The 23500-nt window shown below is 37.5% G+C and overlaps 1 protein-coding gene across 3 annotated transcripts in view; it reads right to left on the bottom strand.

The window, feature by feature from the left end:
• NHLRC2 (NHL repeat containing 2) overlaps positions 1–23500 on the bottom strand; it is a 53221-nt gene that overhangs the window by 28822 nt on the left and 899 nt on the right. For 2 of the 3 annotated variants that reach the window (XM_067537251.1, XM_067537249.1), the window contains exons 2-5: positions 22016–22116; positions 18560–18712; positions 3528–3983; positions 962–1083 (exon numbers count right to left, since the gene is read on the bottom strand). In XM_067537251.1, the coding sequence (XP_067393352.1) occupies positions 962–1083; positions 3528–3983; positions 18560–18611 (630 nt within the window). In that variant the 5' untranslated portion in view covers positions 18612–18712; positions 22016–22116. The remainder of the gene's footprint in view (positions 1–961; positions 1084–3527; positions 3984–18559; positions 18713–22015; positions 22117–23500) is intronic. The other variant, XM_067537250.1, reaches the window with a different exon arrangement.

A 23500-nucleotide genomic window follows, 5' to 3' on the forward strand; every position in this document is an offset into this window, starting at 1 on the left:
GAGCGTTGTTTATATGCAATATTACTCCACTTCTGTACCAATAATTTTTACATTTTACATTTAGATTTGTCTTTGCCAATGTCAAAAACAACTGAAAGCATACAAAAATAGCTTTTAGATTACCTCAATTCTTTAAAGATTGTGCTTTTGAGGTACCCCTTTTAGAAAAAGGGCAATGATTAATTATCTAGCAAGAACTATGTGCTACAGCAATAAGTTTCTTCAGTTTGTAGAAAATGCTTTCATCAGTAAGATGTCTTGTTGCTCCAATGATTTTCAACTCCTGGGTCTTCTGAATCAATCAGAGGTCAAATCCAAGATCCAAATCACAAATTTAAGGAAGATTGCATTTACAATGGCATAGCCTTTCATGTAATAACCAGAGAGGGATTTGAAGTTAAAAATTCACATATTGAGTATCCTCAATTTATAATAATTTAAATGATTACTAGTGGCTTGTTACTCTAATGTATAGCTCTACAAAAACTATGAGACCCATGCTACCACAGCACTAGTAGATAAGAATCTGATATTTGTTTTTCTTTCATTTCAATTTACGAACCTATTTCCATATTCATTACTAAGACAGGATATTTCTCATAGCAAAATAACAGGCAAATCATGGGGTTTATCATGACAAATCATGTATGCATCATTTTACTAGAAAAAATGCTATGGCACACAATATTATAATTATTATTACATTCATTATTCATTAGGAAAGTATTAAACTGCTGTCATTAATAGTTTAATGCATTTCCATATAGCAAAAGTGCACAGCATTCCTCTAAAAACAAATTGGGCAAAAGGTATTTGTTTAATAAATACTGGACCAAATTCTGCTCTCAGTTACACAGCATAATTTGTGAATAATTCTTTGACAATGTCAATTTTCACCTGTGCAACTGGGAATAGAATTTGGACTGTAAGTCTTTAACTTGCTTTTAAATGAAAAATTTACCTTCCTAATCAGGTGGTTTTCTGTATCAGCTACATAAATAATATTATTCTTTATAGCCACCCCTTGTGGCGAATTGAATGCTGCCTCTGAAAATCTTCCATCTTTTCTCCCACTGTTCGGTCCTAAACATGAAACGAACCAATCAAGAGAATAATATTTCACACCACATAAAAGGAAATCAGTAAACAATCACAGGTAAAGTTATTTTACAGATTTAAGCATTTTTCAGAACGTGCTTTTGCAGCTCTGCACGAAGTTCAGTTATTTTTTAGATCTCTTCTGTGTAGTTTCATTTTAGAATCACCTTGCTATGCAACAGCAATGACATTGTTCAATATATTGCTCTATTCTGCCATTTTTCTCCTCAAGTTCAAGGCATACATGGGTTCTCCTCCCAAGCAACATACAAAATAAAAGTCATTTATTGGATTTCTAAATTGTTCTTCCTTTCTTGGACTAAGAAAGACACACTTTCAGAAAAACCATCCCTCAGTCTTTAGTCTTGGTTACACCAAAGAAAACTAGCTACAAACATTTTAAATTCATTACTTTTATTTACTTCAATTATTTACTTTTCTGAATAAGCTGCAAATCAAAGTAATGTTCGGCTAGCAAAAACAGTTTTTGATCAATAATTAGCAACAATGAGGTATGGAACTGCATGTAGAGGGCATCATGAAGAATTGATCTCCTTAGTCAGCATGATAAGGACAGAGAAGAGCATCATGATCTACACAGAGCACTGTAAAGGTAAGTATCATATCTTACAGTGAAGGACAGGGTATATTGTAAAATGAATTAGCTGCAGCTGTCACGGGAAGACATTTAGACTTATGGACTACTATCTTTGCATCACGATTTATGATGCAAATTCAGTTATTTTAACCTCAGTGGATACCAGCACTAATTACTGAATTATAATCTTTGCTACATTGTTTTCTACCCACAGTTCTTTTACTGAGTCACTAAAATACATATATCACTGTTAAATTTTACATATAAATTGTAAGATGATAGGTTTGGGTTTACAGATAGCTAATACAGGGTATGACAATGTCATATTTAATTAGTTATGCAGAATCAAGCTTAGAAAGTACTTGGATGCAAGAACTCTGGGAAAACACACAGCCCTGGTCTATCTGGTGATTGAATAGATAACCCAACATCATATTAAAGGAATACCTTGCTGTTAGAGAAGCCATCTTACAGATCAAAAACGAATGTTCTATTACTGGTCATAAGAATTCACACATTGCTTTCCATAACAGCAGGGGTGTTAATACTGGTGTCTTGGTCAGATTTTTGTACTTGGATAAAAATGTTCTGCCTACTTAATCTGCTGTTATTTAACTAATAAAGCTCCTGTTTTAAAACTGCAGGATTGCTGGCATTGTTTTAATAGCTGCAACATCCCACCATAAAGCAGGTATTATTCAACGGAAATTAATAAAAATCATCCATATATACACACAGAGGGCCTGGTTCAAAGTTCACTGATGTCAATAGGAAACTTTCCATTGACTTTAATGGTTTCGCATCGGACCCATAGCAAAATTTGTCAATAATGATTGTCATTAGGATAGCTTATAATTAGGCTGTTATAACAGGTTTATGCGCAATACAGATATGACCAAAAGAACCTGTTCACTTTTATTTGTATAAGGCTATAACAAAAAAAAATGCATATAATAGACACAAGAATGATTAGGTAGGTCTGTGTGGTGAACAAAAGAGAAAGTTAAACACTTTTAAAGGGACATTAAAAATGACCTTTGCTACCCATGCTATCTTAATAATTAAATTTAAATATGTAGTTTACTTCTCACTATTTATGCAATATGTTTACTTTTGCATTCTAGCTTTGTCATGCAAGAATGACAAGTCAGTTTCACAACTGGTTCTAGTCAATTTCACTGTATGGTCCCTATGCAACAGCATAAGGCTGCAATGGTTGTGTTGCAGACACAACATGAGACTGTTAAAGAGCAATGCTCCTAGGGAATCCCTAGTTAGCAGCTGGCCCAGGAAGTCCACTAATAAGAAAGGTTTTATCAGCATTGCATTTTCAGTGGGCAGAGGGAGGTGTTTGTGTCTCCCCTCATTTCCCTGGAACACCCACTCCTTTGCAGTGGATTCTGTCTTTGTGGTGTCAGGGAAAGAGTGATACACTACATGCTATGTGGAAGTACAGCACCATGTAAATAAAATGATCAATAACTAGTAATTTTCTGTGCAGATCCTATACTTTGCTATCTGTGCTGTATATTGGGATTAATATAAAAGTGTCAAAATTACTCAATAATACACAATTAGAAACGTGAGGCACCTTTAAAAAAGTGTATTCAAGGAGTCCCTTACATAGGTTTGTTCTAAAAGTTATTTTACTATCCAAAAATTATTTGAAAGGGAGTTTTAAGCAAAACGCTTAAACAAAATAGTTGAAAAATCAGTATTTATTTTCTAATATCTACAATTTGCAAAGTGCTGAACACAAAGAATGCAGAGATTACTCTGAAGAGCCTACACACTAAATATCATGACTTTGAGAAACTTATGTAAACTTTACCTCCAATGGTGTGTTGGATTTGCCCATTTTTCTTGACAACCAAAATCCTGTGATGTCCGGTATCTGCTATCACGAGTCTATCCCCTGAATTGTCTACAGTCACTTTACCAGGAAACAGCAAGGGAGAAGAAGGCAGAGAGTCCCTGTACAACTTTATTCCAATTTTGTTATCTTTGATTTGTCCTTTCTCTTTGTAGAACTTCAAAGCAATAGAAGTAAATAAAAATAATTTATCTCTGTGTCCCTCTCCAACAAGAGAAAACAACATATTTCCACGAGGCCCAAGAATGAGCATAGTTGGCCAGCAAGACACTTCTAGCTCATGCCAAAGTGTTGCTTCAGCATCATTTACCACAGGGTGGGTAATGTTATATTTAAGAATAGCACTTTTAATGTTATCGAGGACCTTTTCATTTGGGAACTTCGCTGAATGGACACCAACAACGAGAAGGCCATCTGAAAGCAAAAATAAAAGTCTTGCATTGAAACATCCTTGCATCCAAATAAGAGTTCGAATAAGAGATTAAAAATAAAGTGCAGTCCTATATCACAACACAACTAACTTCATTACAAAGTGAAAGAGGTTTGATAAATAAATAAAATAAAGATCAGCGCTCAGTACAGTAACAGCTGCACACTCTATATATTAATACTAAATACTGTGGTTTACAAGCAAGATTCAGTAATGTTTAGATGCTATTACTTCCCAAGCTGGTTGAGATTTTGTGCATCATAAAATGTTCTTGATTTGCTGGGACACCCTGGACAGGAAAAAAAACCCACAGCTTTAGAGGTAACACAGAGATGCTAATGGTTCCACTGAAATTTAAAATTTCTCAAGCACTCATCTGACCTACATATTATGTTTAATTCTACTGCACAACTTTTCTGCTTTAGAAAAATACAGTAATGCAAAACTACATTCTAAAACTGGTAATCAAACTTACCAAAGAAATCTGGAACTAGTAAGTAGGCTATAAATAATCCTTTCAAAATTACCATGAAAATAGTGGAAAATGTATGGAGTATTGAGATACTACAGCATTCCATGTTTCAACAAACATTAGAAGCACGTCAATATAACAAATAGTGCTTATGACAAGCCAAATATAAAACATTTCAAGTACTTCATTTTAGGGAGGATTAATAGTCATAGAAATCAACTAAAAAACCAAACTGCCCGTTTCCCCACAAGAAAAAGTGAGGATAACAGCCTTGCGGTCCAAAGTGGAAAGTGCTATATAAGTGAAATGATTATAATTCAAGTCATTAACCCTAGCAGCCACCCTAAGTCATGCATAAATAAGATGGAAACATTCAGCTAGTCACCTTCCTCAAGTTCCCGGAGTACTTTTTCCCTGCTTTCATAAAGTTCAAAGCAAGTTTTTCATTTCAAGTTAGTTTTCTTTTTGTGATAAAGGCAAGTTTACTTAGTTCTGTTATACTTAGCACTTATGGAAGCTGCTCTTCTCCCACCAGAAATTAAGAGAAAGAAGCTTCATCCATCACTTCACTTTTTAGGTCTGGTCTACACTTACCTGGCAATTTGACGGCAGTCAATGGAAGTTATGCAAGCTATGAAGAGTAGTTTGTGTAACCCGTCGACTGCTGTGCTTCAATTCTGCGTGGCGTCTTCACTGCACTGCGCAGACCGGAACCATGTTCCCGTCGACACAGCATTACGCCACTTGAAGGGGTGATTTTACAGCGTTGACTTCTGAATCGATTGAGTGGGTCTTCACTGATCGCTCAATTGATCCAGAAAAGTCAATCTGACAGCGGCAACTTTGCCGCTGTCAACATAGACATACCCTTAGTAATCTTCTAAGGAACAAAGCAGAGACTTTTCAATTTACCATATTTTGGCAAGGAGAAACCAGAACTATCTCAGAAGGATCAATTGATATTAGTGCCAAAGGTTCAGTTTATACCTTTATTATGTACCATCCCTGAATATCTTTTAATTGCAGGATACAACTACACATATTGTATAAAACGCACACAGGTTGTTTGTAGTTAGAAAAGAGGTGAAACTACAGTACTATTTGTAGTATTCAGTTTATAGGCGGGTGGCACATCCTAGTTAAGACTTTATATTGTGTTTTGGTGAGAGATTATGCAGTTATGTTAAAGGAATTCAATGGTGTATGTGACATCATAATGATATTTCCTAATCTTTCTTAGCAAAGTCCTAGAGTGCTATTAGTCACAACTATATTTTATGTTATACAGAAATAACTCATGAACTCTGTTCCTCCTAACCTTACAGATCTGAGTGGAACATATCAGATTGTCTGAACTACAATCCCAGACTAACCTGTGGAATCTGCCCATTTCCCAGATTTTGCTGCTCAGAGATATGATCCTGTTTAGTTTCCCATTCCTCTTCTTGAATGGAACAGAATTACATCAGCTATGCAGTTGTACAAAGCTACTACTTGATAAGAAACTAGAATTTTTAATATAATGGAAAACCTTAGCAAAGCAAAATATAGCCAGTTCTTCTCCAAGCTCACTCATGCTTCTGGATAGTGTAAGTGTCCTGGAACCGCAAATAACATCTGGAATCTCTCAACCTCAATATCCAAGTAATAGTTTTAAATTCTCAACTGATCTTACATGTTTTGACGTGCAGGGTGGGATGAAGGGAGAACATCCTTACAATTCAAGTTACCCTGTGTTAATTTTATTTAAATAGTAATAAACTATTCACACAGAGGATCAATAATGTTCATTTCTGAATTTTTCAGTCATATCAATAATAATGTTGAGCATTTATACAGCCTTTTATGTGTTGAGATGCCAGCAAAAACACTTAAATTTTATTTTCCACTACTGCAGTCTAACAGCTTCCTAGGTGGTTACCGGAGGTACCTTATCTTTTCAGCAGCTTCAGTAACACAAGTTACAACTATTTCAGCAGAGAGGAAGCCAGTAAGTTAATACAGGAAACAAATGGAAAATATATTAGTATCCAATCCTGAAAATTCAATGGAATAGTACCATCAAAGACTTTAATAGAACTGCAAACTCTTGCATGAAATAGAATGAAGCTCTTATATTAGGATTATTTACAGGACTGTATTTGCCTTTTTAAATTTGTTCAGTGTGTCATCTTAAAAAAAAATGTACATACTCACTGCATTGGAAAATGATGTGCTGCATTGCTAGAGAACTTAAAAGTCAGTTTGGCTGAACAGTTATAGAATTTACATTGTAGGATACGAGCTATAGATTAAAGAGAAATAATGCAGATGTGCAAGGTGAATCTGTAATACAAGCAAACAGTTTCCATTATTTTTTACTGACCACTGAGTCAATGTAGTTTGTTAACCTCCACCTTAAACTGATGACATTAGCTCTTGAGAAGAAGGTAGGGTCTGATACAGAAAGGTCCTACAGTAGAAATACTAGGCAGCCAAGCCTCAATAAGAACTTAGACCAAGAGTGTGTATTGTTTAATTTAAGTTACTTTAGAAAATAAAGGAATAAGAGGATAACTTCTACTCTTACTCAATGGAGACTTTTGTTGCAGTCGAATGAGGACTCTACCAACTTACAGCAGATCTGAACAGAACACTGTGCAACTCTCTTCAATCAACCAATCTTGCAATCAGCTCATCCTCCGATTTCTATCTTAACTATAAGTACATAATATATTTTCACTGTATTTTCTCCCTTAGGCACCATCGTGATTATTAGAACCTCAAATTAGTCCACCAAGTAAAACCACCAAGAAAATTATTTTCAATAACTTGGATTCTGATGTATATTTCTCCTAATCTGCAAAAGTAATGTTATTTAATTGCATTCCACCATTTTAAATTGCCCTTTTGGGAAGGAATCAGAAAGAAGTGTCAACTTCAAGATAATTTATCATTGTTTCGTATTCTTTTCTTAATCTGACATCAACTTTTCTTTTTACCATTTATACAGAAAAAGTTTATGATACAAGAGGTTCCAGCACAGCACTTCCAATTTGCATTAGTAGATAGTAGCACTCAGGAAGTTGAGTGTCTCTGTATTGAGCCTTCAGATTTAAGACTTCCCTTTTCCATACTCCTATCCATTATAAACAGGGGCAGGGAGAGGGGAAAAGTGGCAAATGAAGTTATCTCAGGAGCAGAGCTACTAACTTTGATTATGAAGCAGCTTACTCCTCAGGTGAATTCTCCATGGTTCACCAGATGGGACTCCTAATCTGAAGGACCTGAGTAAATTTGTCAGACTGGAACTATAGCTTGAGAGCATGAAGATCTCCCATAGTGCTTGGGTGGGATGGGGTGAGGTGGGGAAAAGAGGAACTGAAAGGCCTTCGCCTTTCCCACATCTCCTCTCTCAGTGAATATACTGTGAGACAATCCAGCATACTTGTGCATGCACAAACACACAAGTACATTTTTAAACTCTTATACCATCAACAAATCACCAAACCACACAAAGGCACATCAACGACCAAGACACCAACTCCTAGTCAAGATTTCAAATTTCTAGCTTGCATGTTATTTTTTAAATAATGGAAAAATTATTTTTCATTCTGGAAAATGGTTGAAACTTTTGACTCAGATTTTAAAAAGTTCTTGCACACTAAACACCTGCAAAAATTTCAGCCTAATAGGTAAAAGGGAAACTGTTAAGGAAACAAAAACAATTCCTTTGAATAGAAAAAGAAATATGTATACAGCAGGTGTCACTCTGCTCTTATACTATAACTGTTTTCTGCAATGGTGGTAAATCAAGTGGAGTGACAGTAAATAATGAAAGAATACATGGCAGCGGAGAATATTTTGTAGAGTCCTTTTTTCTGGGTGGGTGGGAAGAGGGAATTTGTTGGACTCCACTGAAACAAATTTTTAAATTTTTAGTCTGATTATTGTATGTAATCCTTAGATAAGTTACCCAGCTATCACCTAAATCCTGATTCTGCAATTGCATCTACACAAACAGACCCCTTCACATGTGTAGAGCTATACTGAAGTCAATAGGTTCGTCTGCACTGCAGCTGGGAGCATGCCTCTCAGACTCTCATGCTAGCTCTGCTTAAACTAACACACTAAAAAAAATAGTGTGGAAGTGGTGGTTGGTGGCGACTTGGGCTAGCAGCCTGAGTCCAAACCCACCCGACCCCCTGGGGTTGAGCTTGAGTGGCTAGCCCAAGCCACCGCCCTGCCACAACATCCACATTGTTATTTTTAAAGTGCTATCTAGTGCAGAGTTAGCATGTGTCTGTCTACCCGAGTTGGGAGACAAGCTCTCAGCTGCAGTGTTGATATACACCCATGGGAAGCCCCACTGGGTAAGTGTCTAACTGCATGGATCTGAGAGAGCCTTACTCCTTCTACTTGCTATTGCAGGACAGTTTACTTCAACAGCGGATGGAACACTTGATAAGTGCCCTGATGATTCCCTCTGAAGCACCTGGCATTGGCCACTGTCAGAAGACAGGATACTGGGCTGGACAGACCACTAGTCTGACCCAATATGGCCATTTTTATGTTAATATGTTTCCTAGTATTTTGTCCAGTCTTACTTTAAATGTCTCGTATAATAGGATTTCCTACACTTCTCTTAGGAGACTATTTTAGAGCACAACAGATTTTACCATTAGGAATTTTTTCAGCCTAATTTTTCTTTTTGTGATTTCAATTACTTACTCCTTCATGTCCCCTTTTGTACCACACTAAACTCTCTCTGTCTATTGAACACACTCTTCAGATATTCATAGATAACTGATTAATCGTTCCAGCGCCTTTTCAATATAATATATTGCTAGGAAATCTTTACAATTAGCCGGCTTATTATTTGTACAGAATGTTATGCAATATGAAACAAATGAAACAAACAGGAAAATCATACAGATAACCTAGGCATTAAATCAAAGCACTGCTCTTTACTGTGTTAACGTAATTTCTGCACAGGTGAACGCTTGTATAGTTGTCAGTCCTTTTAAAAAACTGTTTGGATAACCACAAATTAACATAATAATTTTAAGATGTTTTACTGAACACCTATGGAAAAACATGGAAGTGTTTAAAAATCACTAAGCAAATGAAACTTCCAGATAATGTTTGGAAACTGACTTTCAGTACATAGCGGTGTAAGTCCAATGCACTGAAATAAGTATGTGAAGGATTAAATCAATCTTTCCTTGTGGAAAACAAACTCACTTTATTCTTAAAAAAATTCAGTCTGTCATTATAATCTTTACACAAGTTATGTCAACCTTTCAGCAGCTCATATGGAAAATCCCAGAAGAATGTTTCCTTTCCCTTCTGTTATATAGTGTTGACAGAATATCACCATAAATGAAACTGTAAATAACCAACATGCCTTGTATTAATAAACAGAACCCTAAAACAAGTTTTTAAGACAGTGGCAGCTATCAGATTTTCCTTTCAATTTGATTTCTGGACCACACTTCAGAGTCCTCATGTAGTAGAATAAAAGAGCTTTGAATTGTTTTGTATTTTAGATTGTTGTTAAAAAATGAATTGACATTAAATTCTCATTTAAATATAGTGAAGTCTACAAGAAATCCATAGCATTTCAATTAATAATACCCTCAACAGAATAGCTCCTTCATTTTGACAGAAACCAAAATTAGTTACAATTGAGCGTGAGTAGCAAAAAATGTGCTATTACAGGTGTTTTAGCTGGAATTCTACAGGATTCCATCCTAGGTCCTGGTCTTTTCTTCCTCTGAACTTATATACTTGAATTATTTGATCTGCTCTTATTGGTTCTGCTATCACCTCTACAATGAATTCCTATCCATCTATGACCTCTGTTCAGTTCTATATCTCCATCTGCCCTCTGTGATCACTCTTCTTGGATGTCTTGCCACCACCTTAAATTTAATGAACAAATACTACAGGCATAAATGGGAGCAGTTCAATTAAGTCAATGAAGTTATGCCATGTTATACTAATAGTGAATTTGGCCCAGTATGTCTTAAAGAAAGTTACTCTTTCATCTCAAACTCATTCTCTTCCTCACTTTTCCTGCCAGCAATACCATTCTTCCTGATACCTACACACACAACCATGGCACAATTTTTGATTGTTCTCTTTCCCTTACATTCATGTCCTTGTCAAATTCTGTCACTATTTCCTCTATAACATCTCAAATCCATCTCTTCCTCGTTAGTCTTAGTGCCAAGATCATTGTCCGTGCTTTATAGTTTGGCTTAAATACTGCAACCTCTCCCCCTCTGGGCTGCCCTGTTCTAGTGCATCTAAAATACAGCTGCCAAAATCATCTTCCTTTCTCACTGCTCTGACCTAGTCTCCTGCACTTCTTAAATACCTTTATGTAGAAGAAAAGTGTGAATCAAAGTTCAAGCTCCTCCTTCACCTCCTCATGTGTAAAGTTTCTACAAGGTGCTTATACCTCCATCCTCATAACCTCTCACTGCTTCACCACACACTCCTACCTAAACTGCATCCTAACCATTTCCTTTGTCTCCTCCATCTAACCCTAATCCCATGTTTTCTTCCCAGTATCCCAAACATCTTGAATTATGGTTAACATAATCCAGCTCCCTCCATTTCTTAATTCAAAGATTATAAGGAACCATTGAGTATGCAAAGTATTAAAGCTATAAACAGCCATGCTCCACTTTGTCTAGTCTGTTCTGTATTATTTTATAGTGTCTGTATTGTACCTTTAGACTGTAACATCTTTGAAGCATGATTCTGCTAACTACTGAGCACATCCCACCCACTCTACAGTGTCATGTACAATTATGATGCCATATAAATAATAAGAGAAGAACATAACTGTTCCCCCTTTTAGCTGTACTATGAGATAGAAAAGGAAACTCCCTCTCTTCTTGCTACAAATTCAGCATACAGAAATACAATATGGTTTTCTGTCTCCTGTCAAGAAAACGTAATTTTCTGCTACAATGCATCTTTTACTGCTACTGCTCACTAGATTTTCTCTGTAAAGATGGCTGCCAAGCTAAAGTTGTTATTTTTGCTACACAGTTCTTGTCTTCATATAATTTTAAATGACATAATTTCCTAGTTTTGTGGCAGGAGCTTAAGACAATTAGTTTTTTCAATGATTTTTAATTTGCATTGGATTTAAATATATCCTACAATTTGTGAGCCCAGAGGTTTGTTGTTTTGTTTTGTTTTTTTAAAGCAAATTTAATCTAAATTGTGCAAACTATTGTGTGAACTGATGAACGCATTGCCATTTTAATATTCACCAGATTGGTTTCAAGGATTATACAAAAGCACAAATTTGGGGCTCTGCCAAACTATTTCTGAATATTAAAAAGTATTTCCTCTTATAGAAGTCCAACAGGCAATTTCTGGTCTACTGATAACATGAACTGAATATGCCCCAGAGTTTAAAATAACATACTGAATGCCACTTTGAAAACAGAAATAGCGCTACTGCAGATACGAGCAGGAACATATCAGATAAAGATGTTGAGTGGAATTTAGTACAATGGAAAATTAGCTTTATTTTGAGACAAACCTATTGAAGATCCAGATAACAAAACCATGTGTATGTGCATGTAGATAAATTTGATATTTTTAATCATCCTAAAATAACAGCTTCTTGTGTTCAGGCATCTCATGTCACAGCAGCATATTGCTGAAGTTCCATCATTCTGGAATCATGCTGTTGTATGCGAAGAAGGTACTTGCACCATGTGACGGTAAAATAAATGTTCGAATGTCAAAAAAAAAATACCATGAAGTAAATTGTACAGTATAATAATTAGGGGAAAAGATATTTCCAGGCATGTCTTATATGGCCATTAATACATGCTTCAAGTATGTGGTAAAGCAGAAGGGAAAAGACAGCATACCTTCAAATATCCAAATCATACATTAAGCCACAGAAACTTAAAACCAAGTATATTCAAAATAAAGTATATTACAAAATAAAGAATGGGAGACAAATAAATTCAGCTCCTGTTTCTTCCAACTCTCCCCACCTACCTGCAGCAGCCCTGCCCCCTTCACTGTTCTTACTGTCATCTTCTTCATTCCTTTTCTGGGAACAGCTTTCCTTCCCCTAAACCAGTGGTTCTCAAACTTTATATTGGTGACCACTTTCAATAGCAAGCATCTGAGTGCGATCCTCACCCCCATGGGCACTTGCCCCTGATTCCCATAGGCTCCCCACTCCCCTTCACTGCTAACTCCTGAGGGCTCCCCACTTACCCCTTTGCCCCTAACCCCTTCACCTCCTCCTGCACCCACTTGAGGAAACAGATGCATGCATGGAGTGGCTGGTATTGCTGCTTGCTCCCACCTCAAAAGCTGCTCCTCCACGCACCCCTAGGAGGCTGTGTGTGCGTGTGTGTGTGGGGGGAAGTGAGGAGTAACCTGCATCCAGGTCACTTTCTCCACTTGGGCTGCATAAAGGGAGGGCAGAGAGAAGCAGCTCCTGATGCTCACCTCACAGCACTGCCCAGGTGGGGAAACTGACCTGGAGGCAGAGAGCCCTGGAATTGATTCTCGCTCTCCCCCACACAGTGCTCTAGGGGGACACAGAGGAACATGGGGGAGGGGAGCAGTATGTGTGTATCACCACTCGCCCCCTCCCGCCATGTTCCTCCACCAGGAGGAACCAGGGAGGCTCAGAGCCCCGGGTCCGGCCAGGTCTCAGAGCTTCACGACTCCCATATAACCACATCATGACCCCCAGTTTGAGAACCAATGCCCTAACACAATATCCCTAATCATCACTGTTCCCCCTTCAGACAGCAAGCTTCTCACTTCCAGTCTACCCTATCTCCTTCAAACCTCTTCAACAGAAAGACTTCTAGGCATTAAGCCACCTTCTCCCTATGAGCTACTCTCTCACAGCTGGTTTTTGGCCTAAGCAGTGGTGGAAACCGATAGCAGCAGGAGGCAGAGCAAAGCACTCAGGCCAATCAAAATGGGAGGTTTTTAGCAGGAGACAGGGATGAGTCTCAAGTCTGGCTCTGCCTAAGGGTTGGTGGGATGAAGCACAGACATTCCCCTACCTACCACAGCACTCCTGTTCTGCATAGAAATTAAAGATCCCAAAGCACTTTTTGTCAGAACAGAAGTTTCCCTTAGCGTCTGGCCAAAACTTTCCTTCCCCCTTCTATTGTGAAACAAGTTGTCCACTAGACTGATGTCTTCCATCATTTCAGTGATGCTGTACATGTATAGTTTGCCAAGTGTTTTGGACTCTTTAGCATGTATGGTATTATAGCTACATTTATAAGGTCTTTCTTACACACCTAACATCAGGGCACTTAGAACTACATTAATTCCATAATCATATCTTAACATTCTTCTTAAAATATTATTTCCATTTTACCGGACATATCTTTTCACTAGGAATGGTTAAAAAGAGTAGAAACACTCTGTACCATTTGCATCAAATTTTTTCATTGTTTTTAAAAATCTTTTCATGTCCAATTGACTTTTTGAAGCTGTCTAGAACTCTTCCTGAACTCCTATTTCAGACCCATTCCCCAACTCCTTAATCCCTAAAGACCCAGCCACTGCAATCAATAATTTGTTTAGGCTGCAGCCAATCTTTAGATTCTTTTAGGAAACATGCTGAAACTGTTTAACTTTAAAAAACAGCCCAGGTTTCTAGTGAAAGGTTACTGAAAGGAGAGCAGTAGGGCCAAAGAAGGCATTTTAAAACATTTTTTCTTCTTTTTGAAGCACACACCTGCTTGCTGAGTTCAACAGAGCTACACTTGCAGCTGTGCTTCCTTCAAGTTTTAATTACTAGAAGAAAAAGCTAAAACTGAGATCATATTCAACTCCTGACTCAGTTTTTCCACTAGAAGGTAAAATGTAAAGGAACTTGTACCCACCCTTTAAGAGCTTGTAGGGCAGTAGTTGAGAGTGGGCAGGTGGCTAGCTGTAAGGTTACAAAATGGAGTTTAAAACCTCCTGAACTTTAAGTTATATACATTTTTAAAGTCTGAAGTATATAGATTTGAAAAACAAAACAATAAAATGTCTGTTAAAAAACATCTATTTTAAAACCAAGTTGTCTTCACGCTTTTTACTGCAATTTTTTATGTCAGATTAATATTTTACAGAAGATTGAATACTAAACTATTTTATTTTCCTTCTCCAGCCTTATTCTTCTTAACCTTCATCTCCCCAGATTTACAAACTCTGACTTTTCTCTCGATCCTTTTCTCCTTATCCAAACAATTGCTAAGTCTTGAGTCACTTTCCTGTTTAGTATCAACACACACCCCTCCCTTCACCATCATCACTACTAAACCCTTGTTCCCTGACTTAAATTTCTGACCTTGATTACTATATTATTATTTATATTGTAGTATCACCTACATTCACTGTAATAGGCACAGTACACACATAAATAGACTGTGAGCACTAGAGGGCAAGAACTAAGTAGCCTTCTCCTTTCCCACTTCCACACAACTCCAAGCCATGTAAAGAGAGTAGAATGACTCAGAAGAAAAAAAATCAGTAGCCATCAGTAAGGTGTTTTCCTTCAGTGTTAGTGTCTGTGATAGGAAAGTTAAGTAAGTTACAGTGGTTCTCAACCAGGAGTATGCAAAGGTCTTCTAGGTGATAATCAACTCATTAGATATTTACCTAGTTTTACAACAGGCTACATAAAAAGCACTAGCGAAGTCAGTACAAACTAAAATTTCGTACAGACAATGTCTTGTTTATACTGTTCTATATATTATACACTGAATATTTCAATATTCCAATAGAGTTATTTTATAATTATATGGTGAAAATGAGAATGTAAGCAATTTTTCAGTATTAATGTGACACTTGTATTTTTATGTCTGATTTTGAAAGCAAGTAGTTTTTAAGTGAGGTGAAACTTGAGGTACTCAAGACAAATCAGCCTCCTGAAAAGGGTACAGTAGTCTGGAAACGCTGACAGCCACTGAGTTAGCATAATCAGGAAAAAAAAAACCAAAACAGAAAAATTTCCCAAGTGCTAAGGACCATAGTATGTTAATATAAAGCTCTGAATTTCAAATAATTTTAATAAACAGAATCAATGGTGTAATCATATTGTAAGCAAAATTTAAGAATGTGCAAAGAGCCTGTTTGTGAAACAAAAGCAAGAGTCTTTTCCCCCCAGTGAGATCTGATGATCGAATGAGAAAGTTCAAGAGGCTGTGACAGAAAAGAAAAAGTGTTTTAAACTTTGGCAAGCAATGCTCCAACAGCAGGATTTTCAGGAGTATAAATAAGTCAAAAAGGCAGCAAAGAAAGAGGTGATAGCCACTAAGCTCAAAGCCATGGAAGGTGTACATACCCATCTTGAAATGAAGGAGGGTGAGAAAAATACATAAAGTGGCAAAGACCTGCGATAAGAGAACTGAAGACATTGGTAAGATCAATGTCACTAAAGATAAAAGCGGAAATATTTTGATCAATGAGAAACAGATTAACGAACAGTGGAGAAATAACTTTGAAAGGCTTATGAATGAAGAGCATCTAAGAGAACCATGCCATATGATAAAACTAAAACAGGATCTGGTGGCACTTGTCATAGGAGGAGTCGCAGAGGCATTGAGTAATATGAAACATAAGAGCTCTCAGCTCCATTAGCATACCAGCGGAAGTACACAAGTGCTTGGAGCAAGTAGGTCTGAACATACTGACACAATTGTTTCATAGCATCATGAGGACTGAGAAGATTCCCTCCCTCCTCCCAAAAAACCCCCACATTAGTACCAATATCGAAGAGAAAAGGATACATACAAGAATGTGGTAACTACTGCAGCAGTAAACTAAACTGATGAGTCACATGATGAAGATCTGGGAGAAAGTTATTGGTAAGAGGCTACAAAGAGAAGTAAAGGTCAGTGACAATTGTTTTGATTCATATCTGCCAAGTCAACAATGGATGCCATCTTTGCAATAAGACTGCAAATAAGGAAAACACTGCATGCAGCATTCACTGATCTTGAGAAGGCTTATGACCACATTCTGAGGGAAGTCATCTGGTGAGGTATGAGAAGGAAACAGATACATGAAGGCTATATCAGACTCTTCCAGAACATGTCTGAGGGTGCTTTTACCACAGTTAGAAGGCCATGTGAAGTAACTGAACAGTTTCTAGTAAGGGTGAGAGCACACCAAGGCCTGACACTTAAGCCCTTTTTTGTTCACATTGGTGCCTAATGCACTTACAGAAAACATCCAGCGAGTAGCACCTTGGTGCATTTTTTTTTTTTCAGATGATGTAGTGCTTGTGAAGGAGAGCAAAGAGGAAGTGGAAGATTGAGAGAAATAAAGTGCACATTTGAAAGAAATGGCATGAAAATCAGCAGAAATTAAATAGAGTATGTGGGCTGTAGATTCGATGATAATTTGCAGGAAGACAATGAGACTAAGTCTGGCGAGGCCAGCCACTATCAAAGGTACAGCAGTACAAGTACGTAGCTTCAATAGTACAGGATAATGGTGAACTCAACGAAAAACTTATAAGCAGAATACAAAAGGCATGGACTAAATGGAGAGAAGTGATCTGAAATAGAAGAATGCTTATCACTTGAAAAGCATGGTCTACAAGACAGCAATTAAGCCTGCACTTTTGAAAGGCGCTGAATGCACTGGGCACTGAGGAAGAATTTCCAAGGAACTGCTTCAAGACAGACTGGAACGGATAGGAACTCGAAGAGCCGATGCCATATAGCTAGAACTAAGGCTAGAAGTAGAAGAAGAGATATACTATTCACAGAAATACTAGCGACACTTGAGATGGCACTTTTTGCTTAATTTTTCCTGCTACCCCTTGAACAGCCTATTTCCTGTTTGTCTGTCATTCCCCCTGTCCCACCTAAAACTTGCGTCTCTCACAAATTGCTGTTACGGTATTTCCTCATTGGCTACATCTCCACAACTTCTTGCATCTCAACCATTGTACCAAATTTTATATTTCTCTGAAATAAACTATAAACTCTTTAGGGCAGGAAACTTGTCTTTTTAAGTCTTCTTAAAAGTGCTATGTATATTAATTACAGTATATAAATAACAGTACTTTATGCAAAACTAGCTTTTATTAGTCTAACTGAAGTAGAGAATACAATAAAGTTCAGTATCAACAAGATAACTAATAAGAGAGGCACAGGAAGGTCAAACATATATTAAACATTATAAATTATTATAGTTTGTAACAAAAAGAGTTGAAGAACAAAGTTAGTTTCAATCCCTCTAATTTCATCAGAAGAAAATACTTATTCTAACATGTCATAAAGTGTCCATCACAGGTCAGCAGCATTTAGGACCCTGTATAAGAATGCAATTTTCCTCTTTTGACTCATCCTGATGTCAGGAGATTGGAACTTGTATAAAGATGGAGGGCAATTACTACCAATCTATATAACTTGAAAACTTGTCTCTCGAACCAACAGAAATCAGTCCAATAAGAGAATCTACCTAGTCAGAAAGGCAGGCAGATTTTATCTCCAACCAGAATTTAAGGAGGAGCTGAAATGAATCTCTGGAGCAGAGAGGAGTAGGAATGGAGCTAAGGAGGTCCTGCAGGAAAAGCTCTAGGAAAAGCCAATATTGGGGGAAAACTTTAGCTCAGGTTTCTGTTTAGTTGTTACTAATAAAACCAAAACTCAGGAAAGTTGTAAGTGTAGATCATACACAAAGTACGTATACTCTGCTCAGAGTAGGTAGGGAACCTCACCTACTGAAAATCAATTATTTTTTTTTTAACCTATCAAGCCTTGAAAGCAAGTTCAGTTCTTGCACCCTTATTCACACTGAGTAGTACCTTATTTTGCAAACAGCCCATTTGTGAGGGTAGCAAACTTGGACTTTTAAGTATAAATACTGTTTTTCTAAACATATGCAACAGATGCCAAATTTAACCCTTTTTAGAAGTGTTGTGGAAGTACATACAGTCCTCCTTTTTATAGGCTACCATAGATTAGAAGGTACTTTTAGATACCACTGAAGTCTTGCCAAGTGTTTAGTAACCAGCAACAAAGTGATTCAGCTACTCCACCTGTGACATTGCCAGGAAATTCTGTTCTAAGCAAACTAAAGCACTGATACCTTTATCACAGTACTTGTGCTCTAACACATGGAGGTCAGGCAGCAGGTGCATGCAGTTGATGCAGCAGTAAGTAAAGAAATCCAAAACCACCACTTTTCCACAAAGATCTTTGTACAGAGAAATGGGTCCTTCAGTGTTCAGCCACTCGAGGTCTGGAATTTAGAAAACAGAGGTATCCAAGTTAATTAAAGAATGAAAGAACAGGTTCACAGCTAATTCAGATGAATGTTCAATATTCCTGGTACCCTTCATTAAAATTTAAAATATTTCTTTCTATGCAAACAGGAAACCTTACAGATGGTAAACATGATCTCATGATCTGTAATTCTTCATAATTAATCATTTAAAAGGAACATCGTTAAAGTAACTAGTCCTAACATACTGTTAGAAATCTAACTGAGGCTTATTATAATTGAAAAACACAGATAAATCTTAGAAACAGTTCTTGTTCTGTTCAGAAAATATGATCTGCAACACTCAACCACATGAGAAAGTCATATAGGTAACATATCTGTATTTACATCAATGCAATGAACGGAGATTAAGAAATGACTGATGTCAGTAAATTAAGTACCCTGATGAACTATGTTGTTAATGTCTTAAAGATGTAAAACCTCTTATTGAAAGAATATTTCAATAAACAATGCTATATTTCTGTCTTTGTTCCCTCTTGAATTTTACTCTAACAATATTAAATGACAGATATAAATATACCAGTTTGCATACTCATTTCCAGTAAGAAAAAAACTACTATTGCATAAATAACTTGCCCAAGGTCATATAGGAAGTCAGTAACAAAGCTAGGAATAGAATTCCTATCTCACAATCATATGCTCTAATAGTAGAAAACACTTCTGAAAATATATGGGTGGGATTTTCAAAAGAGTCTAAAGGCTAGTCTACATTTAAAACTTACAGCAGCATAGCTATATCAGTACAACTGTGCCACTGTAACAGTGAATGTGTAGCCACGTAATGTCAATAGGAGAGAGCTCTCCCACCAACATAATAAACCATCTGAACGGGTGGCAGTAGCTATGCATTCTACTGCTGACATAGTGCTGTCCACACAAGCAGTTATGCTGGCAAAATTTATGATGCTCATGGAGGTGTTTTTTTCACACTCCTGAGCGACAAAAGTTTTGCTGGCATAAGTGCTAGTGTAGACAAGATCTAAGTGATTTAGGAGAATACATTCCATTATATTTTTGATGAGACTTGTGTTCCTAAGTGCTTAGGCACTTCTGAAAGTTCCATCCTACGACTGTTTCAGCAGCCTTTCACTTGCCCGTAGGCCCCAGGATAATCCTGCTATTGAAGTTAACAGGAGTTATGCCTTTTACCTGTACTTCATTAGGAGGAAGATTGGGCCTTAGATACATACGAACAGCGCTGGTAACATTAGTGGCACATATTCACATAACTTAAGAATAGACTATTTACACTACCAGACCATCAATTATTTAAAAAACCCCAACAGAATGGAATTTATACTTTATGGCATTTCCCTCTTCCTCAGTGGAGTTAAAATGTCTTTCATGAAATGGATAAAAATATGCAGGGAACAGAAAACATTGACTATTTGTTTGTGCTGTTTTTCAAGCCCTGACTAAAAACATGGGAGGATTTACCTATGAATGACTAGTCCCTGGTGAACTTGCACATCCGTGGCAGAGCTGAGAATGGAATCCAAGAATCCTAAATCTAGCTAACAGCTCAAATTGCCTCATTAGTTACAAATCAAATGCATTCCCATGATGGACGATTTCATTTTAACCTATCCAATGTTGCTTTTTGAATTTTATACATTTAGGCCACAATCCTGCAAACTACTCTATACAGGTAGACCTCTATAATCCCAGAAAGCCCCACTGAGTCAGTATGGCTCTGTGTAGGTGAACCCTGTTGCAAGATTTAAGCTTTGATGCATAAAAGGCAGCATGGAAGAAGGTACAGAGACATACCTGTGAGAGCCTGACACACTAGCTTGTGAGGCTGGTATCTCTGACATGGAATGTGAGATGGAAACAACCAATAAAGATCAGAGAAGACAAGGAAGGAGAGGGAAAGTTGTGAAGGGTCTTAAAATGGAGGACAAGAACTTGATGCAGTGAAACAGGGTAAGCTCAAGAAGGATTAAATGAGGTGGTCACAGTGATCAATAAGGACAAGGTGCTGGTATGGTGTCAGATATACTGGAGGTGAAAGCAGACACATCTTTTCATAAATAATGAAATTGTTAGGAAACTTCTTTATTCTTATATTCTTCTAAAGTAGCCAGTCTAAGATCTGGGAAAGGCTGGGGATAATCTGTCAAATTGTCTCAACATGTACAACAGGAGGAGAAATGTGGAAACTAAAAAAATAAACCTAAATTGGAGCTTAAATTATACTGGAACAAAATTCTCCTCTCAAAGTTGAACAAAAGATGGTTTGACATTTGCTCTCCCTACATGAACGTTTCCATTGACAATAGTGATATCCTGAACATCTGCCACAGAGACCAAAGTAAATCATTTTGCTTTAGTTTGGTATTAGATGGGTAGGTATGAAGGGGTTTTCATTTAAATACTGTAAACAGAAAATCAGGGCATGAATGGGACATCATCATCTAGGGTTTGGGGAAAATCCTGAAGCAGTACTTATATCTATTATAGAAAAACTATTAGGGGTATGGAACAGCTTCCACGTGAAGAGATATGAAAAAGACTAGGACTGTTCAGCTTGGAAAAAAGATGACTAAGGAGGGATATGACAACGGTCTATAAAATCATGAATGGTGTGGAGAAAGTGAATAAGGAAGTGTTATTTACCCCTTCATGTAACACAAGAACCAGGGTTTACCCAAGGAAATTAATAGGCAGCAGGTTTAAAACAAACAAAACGAAATATTTCTTCATATAATGCACAGTCAACCAGTGGAACTTGTTGCCAGAGGATGTTGTGAAAGTCAAATATAACAGGTTTCAAAAAATATGTTCTGTCCATTCCCCCTGAAGCATCTGGCATTGGCTACTGTCAGAAGACAGGATATTGGGCTAGATGGACCTAGTATGGCCATTCTTATTGTTTTTATACAGAGCAATAAAAGTCAAAGAAGCTCCAACATTTTCCTGGCTAGTCAACAGTACTCTTCTGTGGCTATTATTATTATCTTAAGTCAGCCAAAGAATATTTAGGAACCAGAATAAGCAGTTTTGCAAAAGCATCTGAAAAATTACTAGCCCACATGTAAGATCTACTTGCTGATCCTTACCACAATGACAAAAACTCTAATGCAGTGATACTCAGACCTCTGTGGTTCAGGAGTCAAACCAGCGATCAACATTACCCAAAAGAGCCATAGTAGTGAGAATTTATTGTTTCATTTACTATAGTATTATATATATTCTAGGGTTGTCAATTAATCGCAGTTAACACCTGTGATTAACTGAAAACAACATTAATGTGCATACCTCTGAACAAGGAGGGAGATGGCTGTGGCAGGGCTGATGCCCCAGCCCGCACCTCCAGAGGCAGCCGCGAGGGGCTGATGCCCTGGGCCGGAGCCCTGTACCTATATTTGAAAACATAGAAAACAACCAAAAATATCAAATAAATGGTATTATATTATTGTTTCATGGTGTGATTAAAACTGTGATTGTGATTAATTTTTTTAATCACTTGACAGCCCTAATATATTCATATTTAAACAGTATGATGGGAAATATTTAGTCTTCATATATATGCATATAATATTCTCATAGCAAAATGACTGACCAAGTATTCTTATTTTATCAACCACAATTGATTAATAACATAGTAAAAGCATCCTGAATTATTAATAATTAAATCACACGGTGTTTTAATATTGTGTGCTGCAAAGAATCACAGGAGACACATTAAAGAGTCATTTGTGACTTGCAAGCCTCAGTCTGAGTATCACTGCTCTAATGATATTTTACTCAGCCATTAGTACTCGTTACAAGCAAATGGACAAGTAGAGATTTGAAGAGATGTTTTAGGATCTGCTGTCTCGCAAACAACTAAGGTTACAATTTTTAAGTTGTTTCACCACAGTTTAAAGCTTGGATCTGCTTCCCTTTTGGCTGGAATGGTAACTGACACAAAATGGGGCATTTAAATGAAGCTCTGAGGGTCATTCTGGAGAAAAACAATTTAACAAACACGCATCTTTCTTGCTATTTAACACTTGCTATTTTACTGAAGTTTAAAACTTCAGTAACAAAGACATGAATATCATGAAAAACATTTTATTTTCCCCTGCTAAATACATTCCCTCTCCACCCCCAGGGCAGCGCTGCCCTGCCCAGTGCCCACCCCCAGCAATCTGCCTCAGCCCAACCCCAGCTCTGTCCTCTGCTGCGCCAACTGTACAGTAATGAAAGAGAGGGAGGGCTGCATACAGAGTCCACTGCTGGTGGTGGTGGGGTGACAGGAAAAGTTTAGGCACCACTGGCTTAAAGAAAAACAACACTGAAATATTGGCAATAAAATTGTGAGAGCTGGCTACACTAAACTGGTGCATTTTTATCTGCGCCATTCTGTTTGCTTAACTATTTATTCTTTGGAGGCTTGTCTTTATTCTACAGGTAGGAAAACAGAGGCCACAATGTTAAGCAAAACTGCTCATGATCAGGAAAAAAGACGTAACCAGAAGGATAGAGAGAGAGAGGTGGGATGAATATGCAGAGCCGCCTGTCATCCACTCCTGGGCCGTTCACGCACCAACCCCTCCTGGAGTATACAGCAGAAAGCAGCTAGAGGTGGGATTAGAACTCAGAGCTTCCTATCGCCCAGTCCCATACACCCAGAGAACGAATCACGGCAGTGGATTTTCTTACCCCAGCCCAACGCTCCGCGTGCGACTCCAGGCCCGCGGCGGCACTTGCCAGAGGCAATTTGGAGGCGGCGGAGGATGACATGACATGACACCCCCC

The sequence above is a fragment of the Emydura macquarii genome, unplaced genomic scaffold (genome assembly GCF_026122565.2).
Source record: "Emydura macquarii macquarii isolate MOO-44397 ecotype Brisbane River unplaced genomic scaffold, CSIRO-AGI_Emac_v2 contig_3692, whole genome shotgun sequence".
In the NCBI taxonomy this organism is placed as follows: Eukaryota; Metazoa; Chordata; order Testudines; family Chelidae; genus Emydura; species Emydura macquarii.